The following is a 24,396-nucleotide window of genomic DNA, read 5'->3' as shown; positions in this document are numbered from 1 at the left end:
GCACCTCATAAGCATGTATTACTGTATTTTTTGAAACCGAGACAATGATGAAAATATTTAGTATGAAATATGACTTTTACAGTACCACTAAAGAGTAATTGACATATATAATATCAAATAATATTTCTTATGATTTGATTAGTAATTACACAAATTTTGTTTTGTTTGTGCAGTTACTTTTTAAAAGTTTTTCTTTTATTAACATTTTTTTCATTGATCATTAAATAGGCTTTATAGCCAGAGTTCATTTAACGAGAAGAATGTCTGTCGATCCATTTATTTCCACTTGTCCACACAGGGTCACTGGGAGGATTGAGCCTATTTCACTGCTAGAAGTCACACAGTGTATGAGTCCTGCGCTTTTATTGTGAAAGGAAGGACGAAGAAAGAGCCCTTTTCGAGTTCCGATATAGCATTGTCGCGCATGCGTAGAACAAAATACGGAAAGCGTCTCTGTTTTCTGCAGCAGTCCGAGTTTTGTCCATGTAAATACAGAAATGTCGCATTCCCCGGACTCCCACAGCCTACTCTCTGCCTCTTCCCAGCTTAACCTGATGGAAGTGGACTCGGTGAGAGACTCTTTATCTGTGCTACTTTGCTGTGTGGGGTTAGAGGGACAGTGAACTCCGCTGTGGTGTAGTTCAGCTGACAGCGGCGACGTTTAAAGGTGCATGAAGAGCTTAGCTACACCTCGATCCAGGTGCGAGAGAATGACATGCGACTGCAATAAATGACCAACGCATGGGACTCTCACGTGAAAGGGCAAAAATACCGTGTTAATGCCGATCATTATTATCTTATGATGGCTCAAAATGAGGCCCAGTGGCGCCTGTTTGTTTACACTTTTTGAAATTGCCATAATATAATTTAATGTAGTGATAAAAGCCCATACCAACATTACTGTTTTCAAGGTGAGCTTGGTGAACCCATTTATGACCAGGGCACAGTGTGTTAGACTGTGTGTTAAAGTCGGACAGTTGTCATGTGATGCATGCTCAATCATCCAGGTAAGGAAATCCAAAAAGTTAATGTGTTGTACACGCTTCGTCCAGATGAGCAGAATCAACTTTTTGGGATGTAATCAAGTAGTGTTTACTGCTCACGTGCTGTCGGGACCTGGCACAGTTTATCTAAATGAAACCCCGCCAATATCGATTCCCCGGACTGGCAATAAACAAATCAGCTGTGGACATGTGTATTTATATGAGACAATCATAGACATCACCCAATTGCAATTTACTTTGGTATTCCGATTTCTGATTTTCTCTTTTCCTTAGTGTGACCTGGTCCTTTTTTCTAAGAGCATATATAAAAGCAAAAAAACAACTTTTCTTAAATGCAAAATATTTGTTATAATAAGAGAAATAATTATAATTTGAGGAGAAAATAAGCTGGTGCACCTCCTCCCACCTTTACCTCGCCAGACAAAACCAAGTGCAAAGATTTTTGTAACAAAACAAATGTCAAGTGCTTCCATCATTTACTGCCAGATGTTTATAACTTAAGCATATAACAGGAAATCAATGCTTTTGTCTTTTTAATCCGTCTCCCTAATTGTGCTTTAACCTTCTTTGGTCCTTTGCTCATAACGAGGCTAGCTTGCGGCTGCCTCTGAGCTCTGGATGTTGTTATTTTTATCCACTTTGCCTTTGTTATCATCTGTAAAGTGTCCATGTTCAGCTGGGTGAACGTGATTTGGTGTCTGATTAGGTTTGTTGTCACGCACGTTTCTGCACTCACAGGAAAGAGCTTCCACGCTAACCACATGTTAGCTTGTTCTGTGAATGTGTGAGCGACATTGTGCTGCTGAGCATGTGCTGTGCATGCTTAAAATGAAATGGTTCATAATAATATATGCGAGGCTGACTGGCCGGTCACTGGTCAGGGCCCAAAACATTGTGAAGATTCTTGTCCCTGGCTGATCGGTGCATCTCTGGTCAATTACTTTTAAGGTAATTGGAGAATGTTCTTTTGTAAAACACAAAAGATGAACTGTTGCATTTTTAAATGACACTTTTTACACTCTCAACATTTGTTTTGTATAAAAAAAAAAAAAACTTATGAGCTTAACTTTGACAGTGTTCATTGTCCTCTGCAAAAACACCTTCAGTGCACAGCTGCATTTTTTAGTTCTTCTAATAAATGATCTCAGATTTTCCTAAGATACACTAATTGGGTACAATTAGGTACAATTGTTTAACTGCATTTGAATGGGAATGCTTAAATCAGCCAATCACATGGTATGAATTCAGTGCATTAAGCATAATTTCCTGGGTATTTCCCTGGGAAAAAAAAGCCTTGCTGTTGTCAAATGCCAGAGAAGAATGGCGAGACTGCTTCGTGCTGTTAGGAATGCAAGAAGAAGTCAGTATCCACTTGGTACAACCAAGATATGCACAAGAGCATCCCTTTATGACAACACTGTACTCATTTTCTGATGGCTTCTTCCAGAAGGATAACACCATGTCTCGAAGTTCAAATCAGCTCAGAATGATGACGAGTTCACTGTACGCAGATCTAAATCCAATAGAGCAGCTGTGGGATGTGATGGAACGGGACAATTGCATTGTTTTGCACCAGCTCTATCTGGTCAATCTGGAAGAAATGTTCTGGGAAATGTTTCCAGCACCTGAATCTGTGTTCAATGAATCAAGCTGTATGACTAAATAATGATGAAATAATGGCAAGTTATTAGGGGATTCTGCTAGATTGGCCATTTGGCCGCTGTTTGCTCGAGGAGCAAGACTTTCTAGACAATGCGGGCAAACAGATGAATTCTTTTAATTTAACTGTACAAACATTTGCCTGCATTAAGAGAAACAAAAAAGATGCAAATGAAAGAAAAAAAATCTTCCAGGAGTAAGTATCAGAAAATTGATCCACAAATGGAAAAGTAGCTTTGGGTTTTGAGGTCTTTCTTTGTGTTAGCTGGCTCATGAAGCCTGAAACCTCAGTTGGAGTTAGACAGTCAGCAGCTTTTTAAGGAGTCTTCAGGCTTCATGAAGGACATTCAAAGCTCTTTATTGGATATTGACTGCTTTTTGATCTGCTCTCTGTCAGAATGATCTGCCCCTAATTTTAATATAACCCAGTGGAATGTGTTTCAGCAATAATTAAAATGTGCTTTTCTACTCTGTAGGGTCTCTTTCTTCAACTGAGACATTTTAAACAGGCTTCACAAGACGCTGTGCTGCTGTCATGTAAATTAATATTAGTAACATATCCCTACATTGTAACCTTAGCACATATTTATGGAAGGCTCTGATAATACAGTGTAGCTATCTAATGCTGCCATCTGTTGGTCGGTTGCATCAAAGCATGCGTACACACAGAGTGCAATACTTCTCATTTATGTTGGGCTTTAAAAGCAGACACCTCAGGATAGAACAGCTGTCGTTACATGTGTCCATTATGCAAAGCTATATATCAACCTTTGTTACATGTGTCTGTAAATCTTTATTAGATATAACCGAGTGTTTGCTGTGAGAACTGGAGCCACACACAGAGTGGACGTTTAATCTAGAATCTGCAGGTGCACGATCTGCTTAAAAAGTGAAATAGTGTCAAGTAATTTTTTTAGGACAGACTCGTAATTCTTATAGAGAAGAAATTTAGAGGAGCAGTAGAAATGGAGTCTGTGTTCCTCATGGGCAGAAGTGCATCAGCTGTTGTCCATATAAAATCAGCCTTCAGACTCATTAACAACAGTAAATTTAACTGCAGTGAAAACTTTCCTTTCATGTTTAATGGCTGGATGGGATAAGTCTGTAAACTGCAGTCTGCAGGTCTTTACACAGGTGATTTATGGGGGTTAAGTATGCACCTTTTGCCTTGGCTTCCACAGTCAGACTGTCCTGAACCAGTCCAGTCCCAGTGATTAAAACTTCCACATGCTACTGAAGCCCCAGTTTGTTAAATGGATAAATTGTTAAATTGCAAATATAGCTTGATTCTTTAGACTTCAGTCATCAAATAAACAACACCAAACAGCAGTAAATAGCAAAATAAGCTGGTTGGCAAGTTTTCAATGGGCACAACCCACATACTCAACTCTGCTGCTTTTCCTTACAAATCAAAGCTTAGTTTGAAGAATGTTCAGTTACAAATTACAGTTGATTGTGCTGTATGCTCTCTTATGTTGGTTTGTGCTAAAATGCATTGTGTACATGATAAGTTAAAGCAGGAAACCGAGACACTAGTGTAGCATTCTGATCCTGTATGTTTCTGTTTTACTTTTGTTCTCAGATTGATGATAAGGAGTTTGACATTCCACAAGTGGATACACCTCCCACACTGGAAAGCATTCTCAATGAGGTATTCCATGTAAAAAGTCAAAGTGTTTATAATCAGCTACAAAGCTTTCTATGTATTGTGGTAAGAAAAGGTAAATATTTTTAAAATGATCAAATGATGAAACAAACACACACTGATCTATTTAAATCATGTTAAACATCAACATTTATGTTTTCATGAGTCTGGGAATCATTCTCATTGCCAATGAAATTTTTATTTTTAAATCATCATCATCATCATCATCATCATCATCATCATCATCATTATTATTATTATTATTATTATTATTATTATTATTATTATTATTAATACTACTACTAATAATAATAATGATAATGATAATAATTTTAGGCCTTTTTCTGGCTTTATTGGTACAGTGAAGACTGACAGGAAAGCAGAGAGAGAGAAAGGAGAAGACATGTGGCTGCGGGTCGGACTCAAACCCTGAACCCGGGCTGACCGCTCTCAGCCATACGGGGTATGGTCACCTGCTCATCCCACTGAGCTAAGCCGCACCCAAGTGTATGTTTATTTACAGTGTTTTTCAGTCAGTCCACTCCACAGCTTTCCAGCTGCCATGCTCCAGCTCAGCCAATCACTGCTCATCATCAGGTCCCATTGTACTCAAATAGAGGACGCATAATTAGCTGACGACACCACACCTTGAACCCACTGCTCCTCCCCTTCCCTGCAGCTGAGCCATAAACCACACCCTGCCCCATACCCCCACGCCTGACTTAGGCCGGGGAGCCGTGCAGCCTACCCTACCTTAGCCCATGATCAGCAGTGACCGTGTGTGCCCCCAGCCTATGGACCAACCTTAACTTAAAAGGCTATAAGCCCAGATACCTCTGGGTGTTGGCATGCTTCATGCAATGCTGCTACTGTAGCAGGGTTTGATCTGAACAGATGGTGAAAGAGCGCCCCAGGAAGTAACGGCGAAAGGAATCAACCACCCGCGTCGACCCGGGGCATGGGATACGCATGAAACTGTGAGACCTCGTTCAGGTCTTGTGGTAGTCAACACAGAACTGTATAGAGCCATCTTTCTTCACCACAAAAACTGTGGGGCGTCAATCTTCTATTAGTCCCATTTTCAGCACTTCCGCCTATTCCATCTTAACAATTTGTCTTTTGTGTTCAGGTAACTGATAGGGCCGTGAGCACACTGTCATGTCAGTGTGCCTTTCAAAATTGTACCCTATGTGAGTGGTACAACCAGGCAGGACAAAGAACACATCTGCAAAACGCTGTTGCAGTGCAGCAACATCTGCTCTCTGGGCCTGTGTGAGATGGTCATCACAATGGAGGGAGGTGGGAATAGTGAAACATGGCATCCCCGGCCCCAGCTTATCTTTTCCCTTCACCAGGCTCACCAGAGAAGTGGTTTCAGCCTCTCTCGGTGCTTTGAGGAGGTTAAGGTCAACGCCCCCCACCATGGCTCCTTGCCACTTGGCGAGTAAGTTTGAGCTAGAGAAAGGGAACATTACAGCAGTGTACCTCCCGCAGCGTCAACAACAGAGGTTCTAGGCCACAGGTGTCGAACTCCAGGCCTTGAGGGTCGGTGTCCTGCATGTTTTAGATGTGTCCTTGATCCAACACAGCTGATTTAAATGGCTAAATTACCTCCTCAACATGTCTTGAAGTTCTCCAGAGGCCTGGTGATGAACTAATTATGTGATTCAGGTGTGTTGACCCAGGGTGAGATCTAGAACCTGCAGGACACCGGCCCTCGAGGCCTGGAGTGCGACACCCCTGGTCTAGGCAGTGATCCCAAATGCATTCATCCTTGGAGTTTTATCCAGCTGATCCAGCAACACATCAGCCTGAGGGTGATAGACGCTGCAAGACACCAACCCACAGATTGCTTTATCAAAGGCAGTGGTGTAAAGTTATTGGAATGTGTCTGGTTACTTTAGAGATTATGGAAATGAGGGACTGGGTTTAACAATGTCTGTAATTCCTAAACAGTTAACGTAATTCTTTTTTTAAACTATGTGAATGGAAACTGAAAGTCTGGCCGTCAGTTCCATCTTAAATGTTTGATTTAAAATGTATTGTGGATGTGTATATAGGTTAAATTGCAACAATGGTATCTTTGTCCAAAAACATACAAAATATACGACAAAATATACCAAACTGTACCGTTAGTATCTCAGTGCAAGTTTCATGCCAGTATCCAATAACATAGTACATCTGTCTTGTGACACAGGTGGTTGTGCTGTATGTGTTTCACATGCACAGTATTTAAGGCTTCAGTCAGATGCTGGGCGATGGTGGATGATGAGTGTTTTGTGTTATCATTTGACAAAACACGTCGTCACGTTAAACTTTCCCACAAATATTTAATGAAGGGGTCAACGTGACTATTCAAGTATGCTTTGAAATTATCTGTGATAATTATGTAGATAAATAAGAATAAGGAAGTCCACTATTTAATTCCTGTTGATTAGTTGTGATATTATTGTAATTGTAATTAGTAACTTGTAGATGTAACCTTTAGTTAAAGTTTCCTGGGTTTCATGTGTTGGATTCTCTCTTCAGCTCGGTCTATAGAGGAAAGCCATCGTCAGTTGTCTGGCCCTGAACATTCCCTCAGCAGTGAAATTGTATACACACATGTCCAGCAACTATAGAGCAAAATAAAAGCCAGTGGAGTTTAAAGTGGGCTGTCATTAACCGAAGTGTCCTTGGGGTTTGCTGGAAGGCTTGGGGAAGTAAACAGCAGCTGGATAAATGTCCTTTGCCTCAGCCTTTTGTAAAGCTTACTCAGTCTTACTCTGGCCTGTTACTCAGGCTAATCTTTCCACTTCAATGTGTTATCTTTGTTATCCTGGCACGCCTACTTGTGTGCCAGGATAACAAAGGGAAGGCAAGTGTTCTGACTTAATACAGTCTTAACTTTAGCTGGTTGGCTAATAACAACTAATAGCTATTAGCTTTTATTGTGTGGATGCTGTTCTGGGTGTCTGGTGTAAGAGTTTTAGATGAAAGCACTTTTTCAGCTGTTTCTCAATTTAAATAGTTTTATATCAGCCGCAGTGACTTCTTGCTGTTGCTTGATGGTGTAACAGTTTTGTCATGCAGACGCCTGTACTGGACACATAAGCGGGCTGTTACTGTTACTTTGTGTAGAAAAGGAGTGTTTGTAAATCTGAGTATGATTCATTTTTCTTCCAAGGAAACTGACAGTAGACTACAGTGACGTGATGATAAATGGTGTTTGCTTATTCAAAGTGCCCTTGAAAGGACGCCAAAGTAAGCATGTGGGTGCATATAATCTAATCAAAGCAGAGCACATTAGAAATGTGATATCGGCTACTTACCGGTTAGCTCCCAGACAAAAAAATGGTAGTGAAAGAAATAAAAATATTCTGGTATAGAGATAAGAAACGCTGTATTTCACCATATGCTGTGGTTAGTTGTCATGCCATAGAGAGTTAAGAGCTTAAAAAAAGCCGTCATGAGAGCAAATTCTCACAGATCAAAGTTCTCTTTGATTCAGACAGAAGTCAGTTTGACATTCTGGCAGGGATCTCATGTTTCAGACCCACACTGGAGTTTTCCTCATGGGAACAAGCCTTGCCCGCGCTGACTTGTGTGACCAGATGGGTGTGCAGTATTAAAGCTTGGAAAGATCTGGATCCCAGCGAGACTGTTTTCTTTTGGATTGGGAAGAGTGAAAATGTAACACTGATTCACACCCTAATATTACTTCTACTACTTGTTTCAGCTTCTTCCGTTAGGGGGTCACCATGACTATCACCTGCCTCTATCTCACACTGTCCGTAGCATCCTCTTCTGTCACACCAGCCCTCCTTATGTCTTCCATTGCTACATGCAGGAACCTTCTCTGTGGTCTTCTTCTTCTTGTCATGGCTGGCTGCTCTAGCCTTTGTTCAAATCCTTTCTCCCTCCTCTGCACATGTGTCTAGACCTTGGCTAGACTGTAAATGGCTGTGGTGAACACACTCCTTTTCTCTTTCCACAGTGTTCATTCTCACATAAAGCTTTTCCTTTGCCATCTCTCTCTTTGTTGTACATCTAGCCTCCCAGTACTCATGTCTACTTTGTTCATCTCCATGACTGTTGAACTTTTTCATTGCTAACCTCTTCCTGTGAATGCTTTGCTATACCACCAAATCTCCGTGTTCTCCTTCCTCTGTCCAAGAGGATACACCAGAATTTCCTCAGCACTCCAGTCGTGCTTTCTCAGCTCCTCCCTGAACTTTGTGGAGTATTCCTTCAACCTCCACCATTTAAATCCTCGCCTCTGCCTTCACTCGCTTTGTCTTCTTGATGTCTGAAGCCATTGTACAGGCTGCCATCTGATAGAGCCTGGCTACATTCCCCTCTGACACCACCTTGCAGTCTCCCGTCTCCTTCAGATGATCCTCCTGCGTCCACTGTTATGCTAGCCTTGCTATGTTATGTTCCATGTCCTTCTGAAGTATCAGAATCCACCAACATCTGTCCTTCTGCATTTCTCTCTTTAGCACCATACCTACTCAACACCTCCTCATCACATCTGTTTTCTTCACCTACATGTCCACTGAAGTCTTCTCCAGTCCCCACTCTCTCCCCTGGGGACGCTGTGTCCCACTTAATCCAGCTCTGTGGTTCATATACACCGATAACATTCAACATCACCCCTTTGATTTCCAGCTTCAGACTCGGACAGATCCTGTCTGTCTTCCTTCAGAATTAGCCTTCCTCCATTTCTCTTCCTGTCTACATCATGGTAGAACATTTTTCAGTCCACTTCCATTGCTCCTGGCCTCCCTTCTCTTACACCCACATACCATATATCTGCCTTCCTTCTACCGATCTATCTGCTAGCTCTCAGCCTTTACCTCTCATACGACCTACATTTCAAGTCCCTGCTCTCACCTTCACTTTCCTGCCTTTCTTTCTGTTATCCTGTCTGCTGATGAGTCTTCCCCCTTTCCACTGTTTTTGTCTTCAGCCCACAGTAGCATGGTTTCCACCAACCCTCATTTCCAGTCTGGAAATGTTATTTTTTATGTTTGATTTGCCCAAGATTTTACACCGGATGCCCTTTCTGACGTAACCTTCCCCATTTATCCCGGCTCGGGACTGACACTAGGAGTGCACTGGCTCACTGTAGCTGGGTTAAATGTCTTCATCTCACTGCAAATTTCAGAATGGAGTTGGTGAGACTAAACTTATAAATGATTTATTTACTACTTTTGTATACATGACGGATGTGCAGTTGTAGTCCCCAACCCCCGGGCCATGGACCGGTACCGGTCCGTGAGTCGTTTGGTACCGGGCTGCGAGAGTTGAGGCTCGGGTGCAAAAACTTGTGGATTTCAGGGTTTTTATTGTTAACTCGATCTCCCTGGGTCTTTTCCCGTGTTGTAGCTGTGTCTTATTTTGAAAGAAATATTTACACGTTACCATAGCGACCAGAGAGCATTAAGGGGCAGAGAGGAGGATGTTACTCTCAGTGTTGTTGGTGCATTTCAGGAGGACGCTGCTAATAAAGTTACACAATCACACTGTGAATTCACGTTTATTATTATATTTACAAAATCCCACAGCTTTTGTCTCGGTCGTATCATTTATTTCGTTGTACTTATCTGCCACACCTTAAAGGCCGGTCCGTGAAAATATTGTCTGACATTAAATCGTCTGTGGAGCAACAAAGGTTGGGGACGGCTGATCTAGTGCATCCTTATTTAATAATGTATGTAATTCTTGTATTCTGTTAAAATGTAATTAAGTTAAATGTTAGAGCTGATCTGATGAGACTACCTGTCATTTATACGAACATGATCAGGGAGCTCCGACATGTGAGAGAGCCAAAGATTATTGACTTGACTTTATTTGTGTTTTCATAAAGTGAATAATGTCACTGAGACTTATTCCAAGGGTTGCACAGTGATCGGACACCTTGCTGTGTGCATCTAATATAGTGATGGGCTTTAAAAATCGATTTGCCTATTCAAATTGAATAGTTTTTTTTCTTGTTGTTGTTGTTTTTTTCAAAAAGTGACCTCTGTCAAAAAGCCCGTTTCTGCTTTTCAATACCAAAGAAATTTCAGCTTTTACAAATTATGCCAGATTGCAAAATGCTCAGCTAAAACCTCTGTAACTTTGCTCTGCTTCACTTCAGCAGCATCAGGTAATGTTCATATGTTGGTTCATGGTTTTCTTCCGTTTTTGATCTACTGCAGCATATATTCAGGGGTGTTATATGCCATAAAAGACCAGGCCAGGAAATCTCCTTCATATTTTTGTTTTATCCTCAGTGACTTTGACACAATCTTCTGTGATGAAGTGTCAGCTTTGTTCTTATACTTAGAAAGTTTACACTGAGTTTGTAATTGCAGAGAACAAGAGTTCCTACTCGACAGTACATATCCAAGATAAATGATCATAGTTATATTTCTGGGTCAAATTTGAATTGGAACCTTGTGAATCAGAATGAATCGGTTGTAGAAATCAGCGACGATGCCCAGGCCTAATCGAGCTCCACTTGTGTTTCTGTCGTGCTGTAACAGACTATTTCAGGTTTACCATTCATGCATTACTGTCAGGGAGTGACAGTGATGGATATGAGGGGAGCAGTTGAGTAATTGCTAATGTGAACTCTGAAATGATCAATATGATGTGTGACCATATGAAAGCAGTGGCAGAGATACTAGTCTAATTCAGTGATGTTGAAGGCTGCACAAGGGTCAAGCAGAAATAAAATCAGATACTCGCTTTCACCTGAACACATCAGAACATCATTGGTCATTTTCAGTAATGTGTTTTTGGTACAGTGATTGTGTTGAAACCAGATTGGAATTTATCAAATATATTATCACCTTCAACCAGTCCAAGTAACTGATGGACCACAGCTGAATGAAGGTTTGGAAATGTAATTGTTTAAAATGGGGGGAGGGTTAAGCAAAGGGATGACAGTGGCTGTTTAAGTACTGTAGGCAGTACCAAGATGATAAAGACGTAGGTGCTCAAATGACAAATGAGAGAAGAGAGCTGAAAATGTAGCTGCCAAATTCTTATTATCAATCAATCAATCAGTCTTTATTTATAAAGCACTTTTCATACAGCAATGTAGCACAAAGTGCTTTACAAGTAGGAAAAAGTGTCTAGATGTCCTGTGGGAAGACAAAACCTGTGGAAGTGTGAAAAAAACCTTATAAAGCAGTAAAACAGACATACACGGGGAGTTTAAGGATAGATCAAGGGGGAAAACTAGGGTGGTGCCCACTGTTTTGACTGAGACCAGTAACATGTTTCACTAAATTCAATGACTTGGTCAGTGTTAGAAGAATTATCAATGCGTAACTTAGATTCCCAGCCACAGTCAGCTGGTCAAATTTAAGAAGGGAACATAAAAGCAGAGTTGAGAACTTCCACAAGAGGGCAGCGGTCCTCTGGTTGGAGCCAAGTCTCAATGAGAAGAAAAATGTCTCATTTTTAAGAGGTAATGAAATCATTTTCATAATAACATACGTTTCCTTATGTTAGTTATAATTACAGAGATTTATTATGACCAGGCCATTTTGTCTTAAATTGTGACCTTGTGTCAGTAATTGGGACAACGACTGAGCATAAAGTATGGTTAGAGCTGGTGACAGCATTGTGGACATAGGACTGTAATGTGCTGTACTCAGTTGGTGAGGCCTGGAAGTGGAGCTGGATGATAAAACAGAACTATTGATGACTGCAGCAGCTCGAGAAAAGGACAATGTGGGATGTAAAGAGTCACATGGAGCAGTCTGCACAGCTCCTGATCCGCTAGGACTCGGGTACCTAACCGGCTGACGTGGTCTCTGTCAGTCCTTAAAAGTGAAGAATGCTTCCAAAATAGATTATAAGTGTCAATAAATCCTATAATGAGTGATGTGCAGGTGTTTGGGAGCCAGGTGTTGAGTTTTGATTTGTTTTGACAGTTTCAGTCAGGATTCAGACAGCCCCTGGCTTTTGGTTCAGGATTTCCAGTTTTTATATTCTGATTTATGATTTGGTGTTTTTGGTTTGGGGACATTATTAATCTGAGGTTTTAGTAATGTTGGGTTAAGCAGGCACAGGGACACGAGACACTGTTGGAGGGCTGCACAGGTTCAGTGTCTGAGGTGGAGCTGTGAATCTGTATAACTTCATCAAAAATTGCTAAAACCTCAGTCAGAATGTTTGATGGCTGAAATGGGACAAACTCCATGACGTAAACTTATTTACATGTGAATCCTAGCTCACGTGGGCCAGTCCTGGCAAACAGCCGGATGTTGCCCTCTGCATTTCACCAGGTCTGGTTTAGAAAGTTAAAAAAACTAAAAGACAAACAGAAGAAGAGACAGAGATGACATCAAGTGACAGCACGTGTCGGAAAGGACTCTGAGAGTTTGAAAGCCTCCTCTTGCAGGTTGTTTCAAAGCAGAGGGAGCAAAAGCACGGCCACCTTTACATCAGTTAGTAAAACTCCAGCATGTCTGAAAGAATCAAAGCCTCGGTGGCATTATTGGTCAACATATGTTCTTTAAGGCACACATAAAATCTGCCTTCTCTCATCTGTGCAGTAGTGCTACAGTTACAGACATATTATAACATATAGACATATAACTACAATCACAGAGTGATGCTACATTTCTCCTGTATTAACTTCCTTTCATTTGCTCATAGCAAATGCTTTTTCTCTCAAGACTGCACAACTTAAGGACCGTCTGCTGGGATTTGAACTGTTTAGTTGATGTGTGTTTGTAATGTTGTGCTCTGCTGCAGCTGGAGGATGAGGAGGAACCGTTTGTACTGGAGGACACCTGCATCCTAAACACAGACAACATGGATGCTCACTCCTGCGAGACCTCCTCTCTGGCCAGCTCTGACAGTGGAGACCCAACACATCTTAAACGGCATGTACACACACACACACACACACAACCCCATTCAGCTATCTTAGTGAGGACCTTCATTGACATAATGGTTTCCCTAGCTCAGGGGTCAGCAACCTTTGACACCCAAAGAGCCATTTGGACCCAGTTTCCATGGAAAAGAAAACACTGGGAGCCGCAAATACTTTTGACATCTAAAATGAAGATAACACTGTTATTGTTTTTTACCTTTATGCTTTGTATAAACAACTAAAGTGTGTTGCTTATGAAATCTATGAAGTGCTACAGAGAAAATTAAATTTTATTTATCGAATGAACACATTTTGAACTCTTAAAAAATATAACAAAAAGGAAAGACATCCAGTTGAAGGTCTCTTTTAAATGAATTAAAAAGCTGAACTTAAATTATTTATATAGCAAACAAAAACTGTAGTGAGCGTCATCCTTATATCGCCTTTGGGATTTCACAGCCTGTAGCGGAGCCTTGACCTGAATTTTAAAAATAATTGGAGGAAAGCACTATGCTGCTAAAAAATGAAAAATAAGTATTTGCAAAATATCTGCATAAATATTTATTTTACGTGGTTAATGTGTGTGGCGGGGCGTGGTCTGCAGTTCCACTGCAGGGGAGGCGGACCCACCTGAGCGGCATCCGCAATCACGCCTCGCCGGCTTAAATTCTGTGCTCTCTCTGCTGTTGTGTTGGTGTGTGTTGGGCTGTGAGCTGCAAAACTACAGCTGGCTGTGTGGCTACAGCAACACATGGAACACACACACACACACACACACACGAAATCACAAATATAAAACGTTTTTCTCTTGAAAATTGCTGTTCTTACATTTTTATGTAGAGAAAAAAGAAAAGTGATGATCTGAAGAATCAGACTAAAATCAGTTCATACAAATATTTCAGTTTGTCAGTAATTTTAATTTGCAATTAGTCCAAATTTTTAGTTTAAATGCTTTATGTAGAAGCTTTATTTAGGAGTATAAATTAAAGGTGTGTGTCTCTTGAGTGTGTTGGGTGCTACTTTGTAGTTGCTGCTGTAACGGCAAAAGGAAACAACGTTATTCTGATAGTAGGAGAAGCAGCCAGCCATCATGTTTTTGCATGTAATTAAATTAATAAATGCATTTTTGTGTGTGTGCTTTTCTTTACCTCTGTTTTTATGTGTGTCTGTGTTAAAGAAGGAAGAGGACAGTGGACATGAGTTCAACAGTTCATGGATGTGTCCTTCGACACAGCCTGCTGAAGGGCATCTCTGCACAGATCGTCTCTGCTGCTGTAAGGCTGTAACACACATCTCAACCATCACAGCTGAACACAAATGAGTTCTGATGTTTCCACACTCGTCTTTGTCTTCTGGTAACTTTGTAACTCTGGACACCACCACATAGAATTGTATACACGCCTTTACAAAAATGTTAAAGCCATTTTCAAACACAGTCCTCCATTTTCAGAGGCTCAGAATGAATTAAATAGATGACCTGTTCTCTTAATTCAAAACAAATGAAGCTGATAAGTGTTGACCTTTCATTTAGTAACTGTTCACTGGAGCTCTGCAGGTGAAGCAGACCATAAATAAGCTAAAAAAATGAAACAATGATTCTGTCAGAGATAACAGGAAGTCAGTGTGGTGTTCACTGAGCAACACTAAAAAACCTGGAAGAGCACAAAATATGCAAGTTCTTTCTTTGTAAGAGCGTCACAGCATCTGTATGGGGCTTTATTTATAATTTCTAAAAATGAATTCAAACTGAAAGTCTGCACTATCATCATGTTTGATTTCATTCATACTGCCGGTTTGTAAAACTCACACACACACAATCACACATCCTTCACAGAAACACAGACACACAACATGTTTACAGTCTTACCCTAACATAAGAGCTGCTTGACCCAAAGCTAATCCCAGTTCAAGTCTGTACTTTAACCTAATCTAAGACTTCTTACCAAGCTTTAAAATACACGAGTGGGTTTTTATCTCTACGAGCAATCTGAAAGAGTTTAGCACAGAAAGTGAATAACACAACTGCACAGTCAAAATCTGAATTTCAAACGTTCTTCATTCTTAACTAAAACATTTTGTCTTCACTCAGGACAAAGTGGACGCTGGACTTCCAACAGCTATAGTGAGTATTTTTTTTAAGTAGTTCATCTCAACACAAAGAGTTTGTAATGACTGAATATGTAAACCTGCATCAATAATGAAAAATATTTTACAATACGAAGGATGTCTACATACTACAGACATTATTCAGCACATAGTAGAATGTAGACAAATAATGACAGGAAGAGCAGAAAGATGGCAGCCCGTCAGCTGGAGTCACAGCTTTGATGTGTTTTGTCATTTTTATTTGTCCATTTTAAAACTTTTCCATGTTCAGTCTGCTCTAAGCTGCACGTTCCTGTGTCTTCAGACAGTGTCGGGTGTCATTGCTGTGGGAACATCTCATGGTCTGGCTTTGGTCTTTGGTAAGTCTAAACTGTAATACTGTCTATATAGATTTACACTGTCAACGATATTTTCTTTGAGAATATCTTTATCACTTTATCACCAGTGAACCAGAAACAAACCCATAAATAGAAGAAAAACCCCAAACACTTCACTTATTGATTGATAGGAATCTCAGTCTATAACTCGCATGTTCGTGTTTTAATAGAAAACATATTCAGGTTTCTCTCATGACGTCATGCATGTCTTGCGAGTCGCTGCCATGTTGGACATAATGCATCAAAACAGCCTTTGACACTGTGCTCACACCATTACCTTATCCTGCTGTGCTGTTGGCTGCAGCAGTCACAAAGACGGAAAGAATTTCTTCTTTTTATCACTTTCCTCCTGATCGGGACAGAAGAGGAAGGCGGTGAATCACAAACGTTGGGAGCCGACAGTTTACAGGAGATTATGCTGTTTGCATTTCATTACAGGTAAGCATCTTCTTTATGTGATAACAAAATGGATTACATGAGTATTGTAAGTTTGTTTTGCATGTAAATGAAACATCGTTGAAATTTTTAGGTTAAAACTGAATTAAACAAATGTATATTAATATTCCAAATTATAAACAAATGTTTCAAATGTCTGAGCTGTTTCAAGCAGAGTTTTTAATTTTATATCCCCCCGTTGTTTTCAGGGGCAGAGAGTGATAACCCTGTATCACCTGACTACACGCCGGCTGGTTTCAAAGATATCGAGTCATCACAGAAAAGACAAACAAAAACATGATTCTGCATCATCTGCTGTGATTATCTGGACAATCTTCAGTTTTTCCAGTTTTAGAAGTGTAATGACTTAAACAGATTTGACTGCAGATGTTTGTGTTGAAGATACACAACACTGGTTTAGCCAACTACAGCATTTTACCTTCAGTGTTAGTGTTATCAAGACGCAGATGAAGGATAGTGATTGTCACATCACAGCTATGTGGCACTGGCAGACAGAGAGGTCATCATTTAGGACCATGTTGGACTGTGCTGCGCTAAGGGGGAGATAGCTCCTTTTACTAGTGTAAACAAGCAGCTTGGAGCAGGGCAACTGTGAGGTTGCTGAAAAACTGGCATCAGTTTGAGTACATGTGGAATGTGTCAGTCCAGGTTTGATCATTTAACCATGAAGACGCTGATGACTTGATAAAAGTGCACGCGCTGCCTTTGCTTCAACTAAATGTGTCTTTGCACTGTTCAAACATATCTGTGGACTGTAAAGTGTTTGTAATACATAGTAAATATGAAATTGCTTTCCATGAATATCTGGCTCCACAGTCTTTAATCAGTTACAGTTCATTTAAATTAGTTGAGTGTAGTTATGTAGTAATACTTTATGGATAAAGGCAAATTTGCTATGGCTTCAAAGTTACATTAGAAATGGGAAATGAACTGTATGAAAGTTTAAAAGCAGAATGTATATTGCACAAAGTCATGATGTTTTCCTGTATGCATCAGAACTGACTTCCTGACTTAGTTTGCTTGAATAAAGACCGTCTTTATGTGATTGAATTTTATTTATTTCATCACAACTGTAAGTAACCATTTGTTATCAGGAAACATTAACATGATCACAATTATTAGAACTGCATTTCACAATAAGTATCACTGCAACAACAGTAACAGTACATTGTAACTACATTCCAAAGTGTTGCATGTTGTGTTTTCTAGACTGCTAGAAGCACTCTGCACTTTCTTCCATTTTCACGCCTGTAAATTTCAGATGATAGGTTTCATATTGAGCATATTAACTGCCTCAGTACTCTAGCATTAGGATATGTGTGTTTGGAAAGCCATCTGTATTTACAGTTACTACACAGTACCGATGTTTCAGCACTTTTTTCAACTACTGTAGGGTTGGCTGTAGCTCAGGACGTAGAGACATCATCTAATTGGAAAGTTGGTGATTTGATCCCTGACTGCTCCAGTTAGCAGCTAACGTATCCTTGGGCAAGATATTGAACCCCAAGTTGCTCTCCAGTGTAATATGTCTGTGAAGGTTCTCAGTCATCCAGGTCATTGCAGTCTAAGGAGCTTGGAAAGAAAAAGCGTCTGGACTGAGCTCAGTGAAGAAACTTCTCGGATGAGAGGTGAAACGTCTTCAAGCAACTTAAAGAAGTCCAGACGCTTTTTCTTTCCAAGCTCCTTAGCCTCCAGTGTAATCAACTTGGTGTGAATGGATGAAAATGGCTGTATGAGAACCAATCCATTTACTTGTGATGGCCTTTGCCATTTAAAAAGTACAGGTTTAACACTGTTTAATATTCCTTACTGGACATACTGGTCCAAGCAAACAGTCAGATAACTGCCATGAGCTGGTTGTATATCCAGAGAACCGTGGTTTTGGTTCCACACAGCTAAAATGGATCGACTTCGGACTCCTGCAGGCCAAGCGGTTAATATCTTTGTATGGGAAGGAAATGGATGCAAGTTAAAGACATGTGGGTGAAGGAGGCAACATCATGTATTGTATTGGAACGACTTATATTACAAAATAAGCAAATGATAAAACAATTTAATAAATATATTGTTAAAAAAAAGATAACTGCCATGAGTTGAAAGAGAGCTCATGCCTACTAATAGAGTCAAAGCACTTCTACAAGTCGTATTTACCCAATAACACACAAAGGTAAAATGGTAAAGGAAAGTATGGTGAAAAAAATAGGAAATAGTTCTTAAGTATAACCATTCATGTATGATTCATTCATCGCTCTATGGCTGTTACTTATTTCATCCATTGTGCCCTTGGGTTCAGCAGCAGGTCCACCTCTGAGTGGCCAAAGAAAACCAGCATGAAGACTTTGGAGTGGCCCAGTCAAAGTCCTGACCTGAATCCGATTGAGATGCTGTTGCATGACCTTAAAAGATGTTTTATGCTTGAAAAGCCTCCGAAGATGGTTTTAGTAAAATAATTTGCAAAGATGAGCGGGCCAAAAAGCGCTGTAAAAGACTCACTGCCAGTTATCACAAATGCTCGATTGCAGTTGTTGTTGTTAAAGGTGACCCAATCAGTTATTAGGTTCAGGGGCAATCCCTGTTTCACACAGGGCCATGTACGTTTGGATTTTACCCCTTAATAAGAAAAACACCTTCATTTAGAATCTGCATTTTGTGTTTACTTGTGTTATCTTTGGGTAATATTCAAATTTGTTTGATGATCTGAAACATTTAAGTGTGACAAACATAGAAAAACATAGGAAATCAGGAAGGAGGGCAAACACTTTTTCAGTGTACTTGGTGCCATCCTGGCATGCACCAAACATTTTTGTTCATTTCTGCTGAATCATCTGACATCTTGGAGTTTCAGTTGACTCCAAGTTGACTCTTTAGCACTGAAAGTGTTCAAAATTGCTCAAGGTCCTTCCATCACCATTAGTGATCCTTCACACCTTATTTCTGTCAGTTTGAAAGGGAATTTTATCTTAACCTTGTATGTATTTGAGGACCACCATTAGACAGAATGGACCTTACAGACTGAGATAATAAACAGTCAAAGAAATACTGCTGGAGAGTCTGGAGGTGATGTTGAACAGAAGAGGGAGAAATTTAAATCAGGTAAAGGTTTAGATTTTTTTTAATCTCACCTTGTACATTATACATTGGTTACAAAGAAAACTTGATTTTGATACATACAAATCTTTCATGAATCAGTCGAGAGAAAAAGCACACGGTATCCAATCACATGCACTCATTTACACTGAAATCAGTGTAACCAGTTTTACCAGTTGATTGACCCTTGCAGTGTGGGATGACACTGATTGTTTTATATTACTTGTGTAACATCTTGCGTCTGTTGGGTTAATACATCCCCGTGTCATTGACATCCACCCTCAGGATTCCTTCACCTGAATCTGACATGGAGGCACTGACAATAATGTAGTCACCTTCATAAGAAATGCAGGACCCGTCAGCCTTGGCTCTTACAAAACTATTTTCACTCCCGTTATACATGATGTCATAAAGATTGTAGTCACAGTCGGTTCCTTTGTCAAAGATCCCCACGGCAAACCAGTTGGAGTAGAGGTTTCGATCATACGGCACGGAGAACATGACAGCCATGATGTGGCTATAGTCGTTCATGTCAGGATTGAAAAGGTCATAGGTGAAGACTCCAACTGCTCCAGTTGCACTGCCGGTGACTTTGTTAAACAGTGCACTGGCTTCAGAGCAGGGACCTACCATGGGTGGCAGAGGGACCTCACATTCACCACTCTCATTGAAAACCCTAAGCATGGAGACACAGTGTGTTAGATGGGTCTAACAGAAACACTTTGACCAATTCTTCTGGTTATATTTTCCAATAAGTAAACACTGTTTATCTAAACCATGTTACAATAATGCAGTTAATAGGACACATTACATGGAAGACAGTATTGTAAGAGCTGAACAAACCAAGTTTCATAGGGCTATGACGGTTTTGGTTTCTCATTCGCATTATTGAAGTTACTAATGGAAGAAAGTGATATGTTACAATTTAATGTATAATGTTATTGATTTACTCCCAATAGAACGTAATTCTTTACATAACAAATGTAACACTAAACTTATACCCACATACCTACTCCAGTCCTGATCCTGATAAGGTGAAGGTATGGAGGAGTTTCATTTTAATGAATTGAATAAAAGTGAAAAACAGGAACCAGCAGAGCTAAAGATGAAAGATGAGCTTTGTTTTTGTTAAACGCACAAACATAATCTTTGACTGCTTGGTTGAAGTTAGCATACACTCTGCTGAAACATCACTGGGATTTCTTCTTCCTAGCTTTGTGTTAGTGATTCTGCATATAAGCATTGTGTAGGTGTGCTGTCTTTACTGGTGCTTGTAGAGGATTGATGGTGTTTGGACTAACTAGAGCAGATGTGTCAGACTTATTTTATATCGTGGACCACATACAGCCCATTTTGGTCATTAATGCGTGAGACTCTCCTTTCTGTCAGTGTAAAGAAATTACATATTTAACTGTTTTTCTACATGTTTATGTAGAAAAATAAACATGTTCTACATGTTTATTGCATACTTGCTGTCACATAATGGTATGATCCCAGTCTGTCTTTGCATGTGAATGCCTGCATGGTGTGCCCATTAAAATAGCCCCAGCCCCGCCTACATGGATTCTCAGTAGGGCTGATGTTTTGATTTCCACATACCGACGGGCCATTAATAACTGACCAATGAAATGACCTCACGGGCCGGATGTTTGACACCCTTGCACTATAGTGTGCTGTTTACCATCATCAGGAGTAATGTGCATTTAATCCACCTCAAAGGTTACACATTGAGCTGCTGCTTTTCATCTCCCACATGAAGTGTGGTAAGCTGTCAAGCTACGGGCAAGCTACACAACTGTACATAAAAATGTGCTGGATCATTATTTTCTATCCACTCCTTATGAAGATCATTGAAGAACTTCTGATGCAAGTAGTGGATTCATTAATTTTAGGATTTTACTTTGATAAGAATTTGCAAAACAAACACTTTTCCTCTTTCCACTTGCTCAGATGTGCACTGGCTGTCTTGGATTTTGCAAAATTTGCCACTGTTTTATTATATTTGTGCTTGTGAATAAGTTTGAATATACAAGCAAAAACATGTTAACAATGATAAACCCAAAGGTTTAAAAATGATTATAACTAACTATAATTACTTAAGTGGTCATCCATCATGGTTGGGCTGGAACTTATTCAAGCTTTCATAGGACAAGAGACGGAGTACACCCTGAACAGGACATGTCACCAACCTATCTCAGTGCTAACATAAAGAGACAGATAACCATTCGTACCTACAGCCACTTCAGAGTCACCAGTTAACTTCATTTGCATGTCTTTGGACTGTGGGAGGAAGCCAGAGAAAACCCATGAGGACTCCACACAGAATGGCCCCAGAGGGCTGATGGATTCAAACCCAGGACCTTTTTGATGTTAGGCAATGTCGCTAACCACCACACCACCGTGCTTTAGACGCGTGGATTTCATTCTGCAGCCGTCTCATGGATTATAGCTTGGGAATCATCATTATCTTGGCACAGACTGCTTTTTCTTGGCTCGACAGCATGTGAACTAAAAGAACCGTTTCATTGTTCACCATGAGGGCTGACAGGACTGTGGTTGTTGGTTTCTGCATGCTAATGGATGCTAATTGCATCTTTACTGTAGCAATATGGAAGAAATGACCAAGCAGCGTCTTTTTTGTTCTGGAGCACCACATCTTGAGAATTCATGTCTAAATAAAGGCGACAACTTCTCTGCTTCATCCTCATGAATAGGGATGGGTATCGTTTAGGTTTTATCCGATACCGGTGCCAAACCGGTACTTTTGAAATGGTGCCGGTGCTTAAACGGTGCTCAAACCGGTGCTTAAAGAATGGAGAACACAAAATTGGTCCTAAAACCTCTCATGTTCAGCTGGTTTTTTTTGTAAAAAGATAACAATGTTAGCCTTTTCTGCAGCTATAGGGCATATATGGCATCACTCTTGGCTGGAAGCAGTGCTTAAACAATGGAAAAAACACAAACTTTGTCCAAAAACCTCTCATGTTTAACTGTTTTCCACTTTTTCTTTGGTCATTTTAGCCTTTTTGGCCAGGGTGAAGGGAGTATCTGCCATCAAACAAGAAGACAGCCGCATGTAACTACGACGGTGTTTGCTAGTTCACCTTACATGCATTAATGTAATAATGTGGTTAGCGTACTCAACGTTAATTACACACGAACAACATGAAGCTACTCACGCAGAGAAGAACGGCTGCTGCTGCCATCATCATCCTCATCATTTCTGCTACGCTGACAGGGCTAGGGGCCAGGACTCTCCTCTTCGGGTTTTTGGGGGATGTTGCTAACTCCGGGTCCGATAACAGGCACCACACCCGCAGTAGATGTGCACGGTGTGAGGTCTCGCAGCAAGCTATCAAACACGGCGCATTTCTCGGCTTTAAAAAAAAAACGCTATGTGTCGCCAGGTGTTTCATCAGATTTGAGGTGTTACCTCCTTTGACAGTATCACAGTATCAGCTTAAAGCACTTGTTGCAGGCTGCTGAGTTTGCATGTTTTGCTGTGAAGTACAGCCAGACTTTGACCGCTTCGCCTTGGGCATTTTTAGTCTGTAGCTCTGCTCTAAAAGAACGTACGTACCTGGCCCCGCCTACTATCCTCGGAAACGTAAAATGATTGGCTAGAATTGGGTCAGGAAAAAAAAAGCACCGAAATAAAGCACCGAAATGTGCGCTGCTTTTCGGTCTGGTTACTACTGTTTATGTCAGAACCGGTGCCCATCCCTACTCATGAATGTGTTCCTCAGATGGCATGCTGGAACCAACAACCAATGAGGTCGTCCCTGCACCAGTGACCATTGCTTGAGTTTAACAGCAGCCAGTTTGTAAAATCCATGACAGACAGCTTTCTGGTTCTTTCAGTACTCAATCTTTGCAAATTCCCCTAAAATTCAAACATTACATAGAGAACTGGACTATAATGACATCATTGATTCGTATGTGTAATGTGGTTACTAAATTTAGAACATGACAAGTGTCTGCAGTGTTCCCATGTGCATGCTGAGTAGATTTGGGCTGTTTGTATTGGCAGCAAAAGATGATTTATGTTGCATTGAAACCATTCTTGAAAGGACTTGCATCAAAAGGAAAGTACAGAAGTAACCCCGCACCTTGGATTGGCCAGAGTGTAGTAGCCAGAGTTGTTGGTAATCTCAACAGAACAGCTGCGATGAGGCATGGTGTTGATGTGATGGCAGGAGGAGGCTGTGAACCAAATCACAGCATTTCACTTATATCACCATTTTTAAAGAGAAGGTTGGTCAAACGTAGTCAGCTGTGTTTTACTTAATCTGTACATGATGTGGTGACAGTAGCTAAAGTCTTTAAATAGAAAATGCAATCCATTTTTCCTGTGAAATCACAAGTTATCATTTGAATTCACAACAACAGTTGACTAAAGGTACTTCATTATTATAAGGCAGTATTATTGCAGAGGGGATCCCAGTGATTAGACTGTCCTGTACAAACATGCAGGAACAACTTCCTTTGTAAAGGTGGTTTTGTCACTAACAGAAACTGTGACAGAGTTACAGTGGTTTAAAGAGCCTTTGTAAAATGGGCCAATGGTAGAAAAAGAATGAAGAAAGATGAATTGATGACGTTTAATATGAAAGTCTTAATAATATAAGACAGTCTTGCTGGGGTGGGGTCCGTTAGACATGCTGATGGTTTGGATTAAGTAATTATTGGAATGTATATTTTATATGTAGCTGTCATTGTTAGTTTACATTTACTTTTACCATTTAGCACCTTTAATTACATAAAGCATGCTTTCATTAATGTATGCATGTTTTATTTTAGCAACCTAAATTTTCTTTTTTTTCTTTTTTTTTTTACCTCAGCTTCCAATTAAGGGTCTAACCAATAAAATGGTTGACTCAAGTTTTGACTGTGCCAAATATCCAGACTCTAAAATGACACTCGGAGAAATAGTTGGCAAAATAAGACTAATCAATAAATAAATGTGGTGCAGAAAATCTGGTATTGAAACGCAGATATTACCTGGAAATAAAGCCATAAACAGCATCATTAGCTCACACCAGTAAAGGTAAGTTTGAATCATATTGGAACACTTACCTTTGTATGGTTTGCTGTGAAAAATACAAAAATAGCTGTTTGAGCAAACGGATTGTTAGTCTGGGTATGAAAGAGTCCCACTGTACATTAGCTGTTATCACACCAGGTTATATTGACTCAGGTAAT

The 24,396-nt window shown here is 40.2% G+C and overlaps 2 protein-coding genes across 5 annotated transcripts in view; one reads left to right on the top strand and one right to left on the bottom strand.

Annotated features, from left to right (window-relative positions):
• The first annotated feature begins 414 nt into the window (after nt 1–414).
• The window catches only part of vps8 (VPS8 subunit of CORVET complex), an 84,259-nt gene continuing 60,277 nt past the window's right edge, over nt 415–24,396 (top strand). Inside the window, exons 1-6 of one of the 4 annotated variants that reach the window (XM_039621858.1) lie at nt 415–569; nt 4,246–4,314; nt 13,048–13,178; nt 14,349–14,442; nt 15,258–15,290; nt 15,579–15,633. In XM_039621858.1, the coding sequence (XP_039477792.1) occupies nt 498–569; nt 4,246–4,314; nt 13,048–13,178; nt 14,349–14,442; nt 15,258–15,290; nt 15,579–15,633 (454 nt within the window). In that variant the 5' untranslated portion in view covers nt 415–497. Of the gene's footprint in view, nt 570–4,245; nt 4,315–4,671; nt 4,772–6,006; nt 6,126–13,047; nt 13,179–14,345; nt 14,443–15,257; nt 15,291–15,578; nt 15,634–24,396 lie in introns of those variants that run through there. The other 3 variants (XM_031741006.2, XM_039621859.1, XM_039621860.1) reach the window with 3 other exon arrangements.
• LOC120443352 (DELTA-sagatoxin-Srs1a-like) overlaps nt 19,202–24,396 on the bottom strand; it is a 6,176-nt gene continuing 981 nt past the window's right edge. Inside the window, exons 1-3 of the mRNA XM_039621861.1 lie at nt 24,271–24,396; nt 23,304–23,397; nt 19,202–19,870 (exon numbers count right to left, since the gene is read on the bottom strand). The exon at nt 24,271–24,396 is cut by the window's right edge and continues 981 nt beyond it. Coding sequence (XP_039477795.1) covers nt 19,444–19,870; nt 23,304–23,371 — 495 coding nt within the window. The 5' untranslated portion in view covers nt 23,372–23,397; nt 24,271–24,396 and the 3' untranslated portion in view covers nt 19,202–19,443. The remainder of the gene's footprint in view (nt 19,871–23,303; nt 23,398–24,270) is intronic.

Source organism: Oreochromis aureus, linkage group 13 (genome assembly GCF_013358895.1).
Source record: "Oreochromis aureus strain Israel breed Guangdong linkage group 13, ZZ_aureus, whole genome shotgun sequence".
Lineage (NCBI taxonomy): Eukaryota > Metazoa > Chordata > Actinopteri > Cichliformes > Cichlidae > Oreochromis > Oreochromis aureus.
The sequence above is the reverse complement of the archived record's forward strand: the minus strand, read 5'-3'. Positions and strand labels throughout refer to the sequence as shown.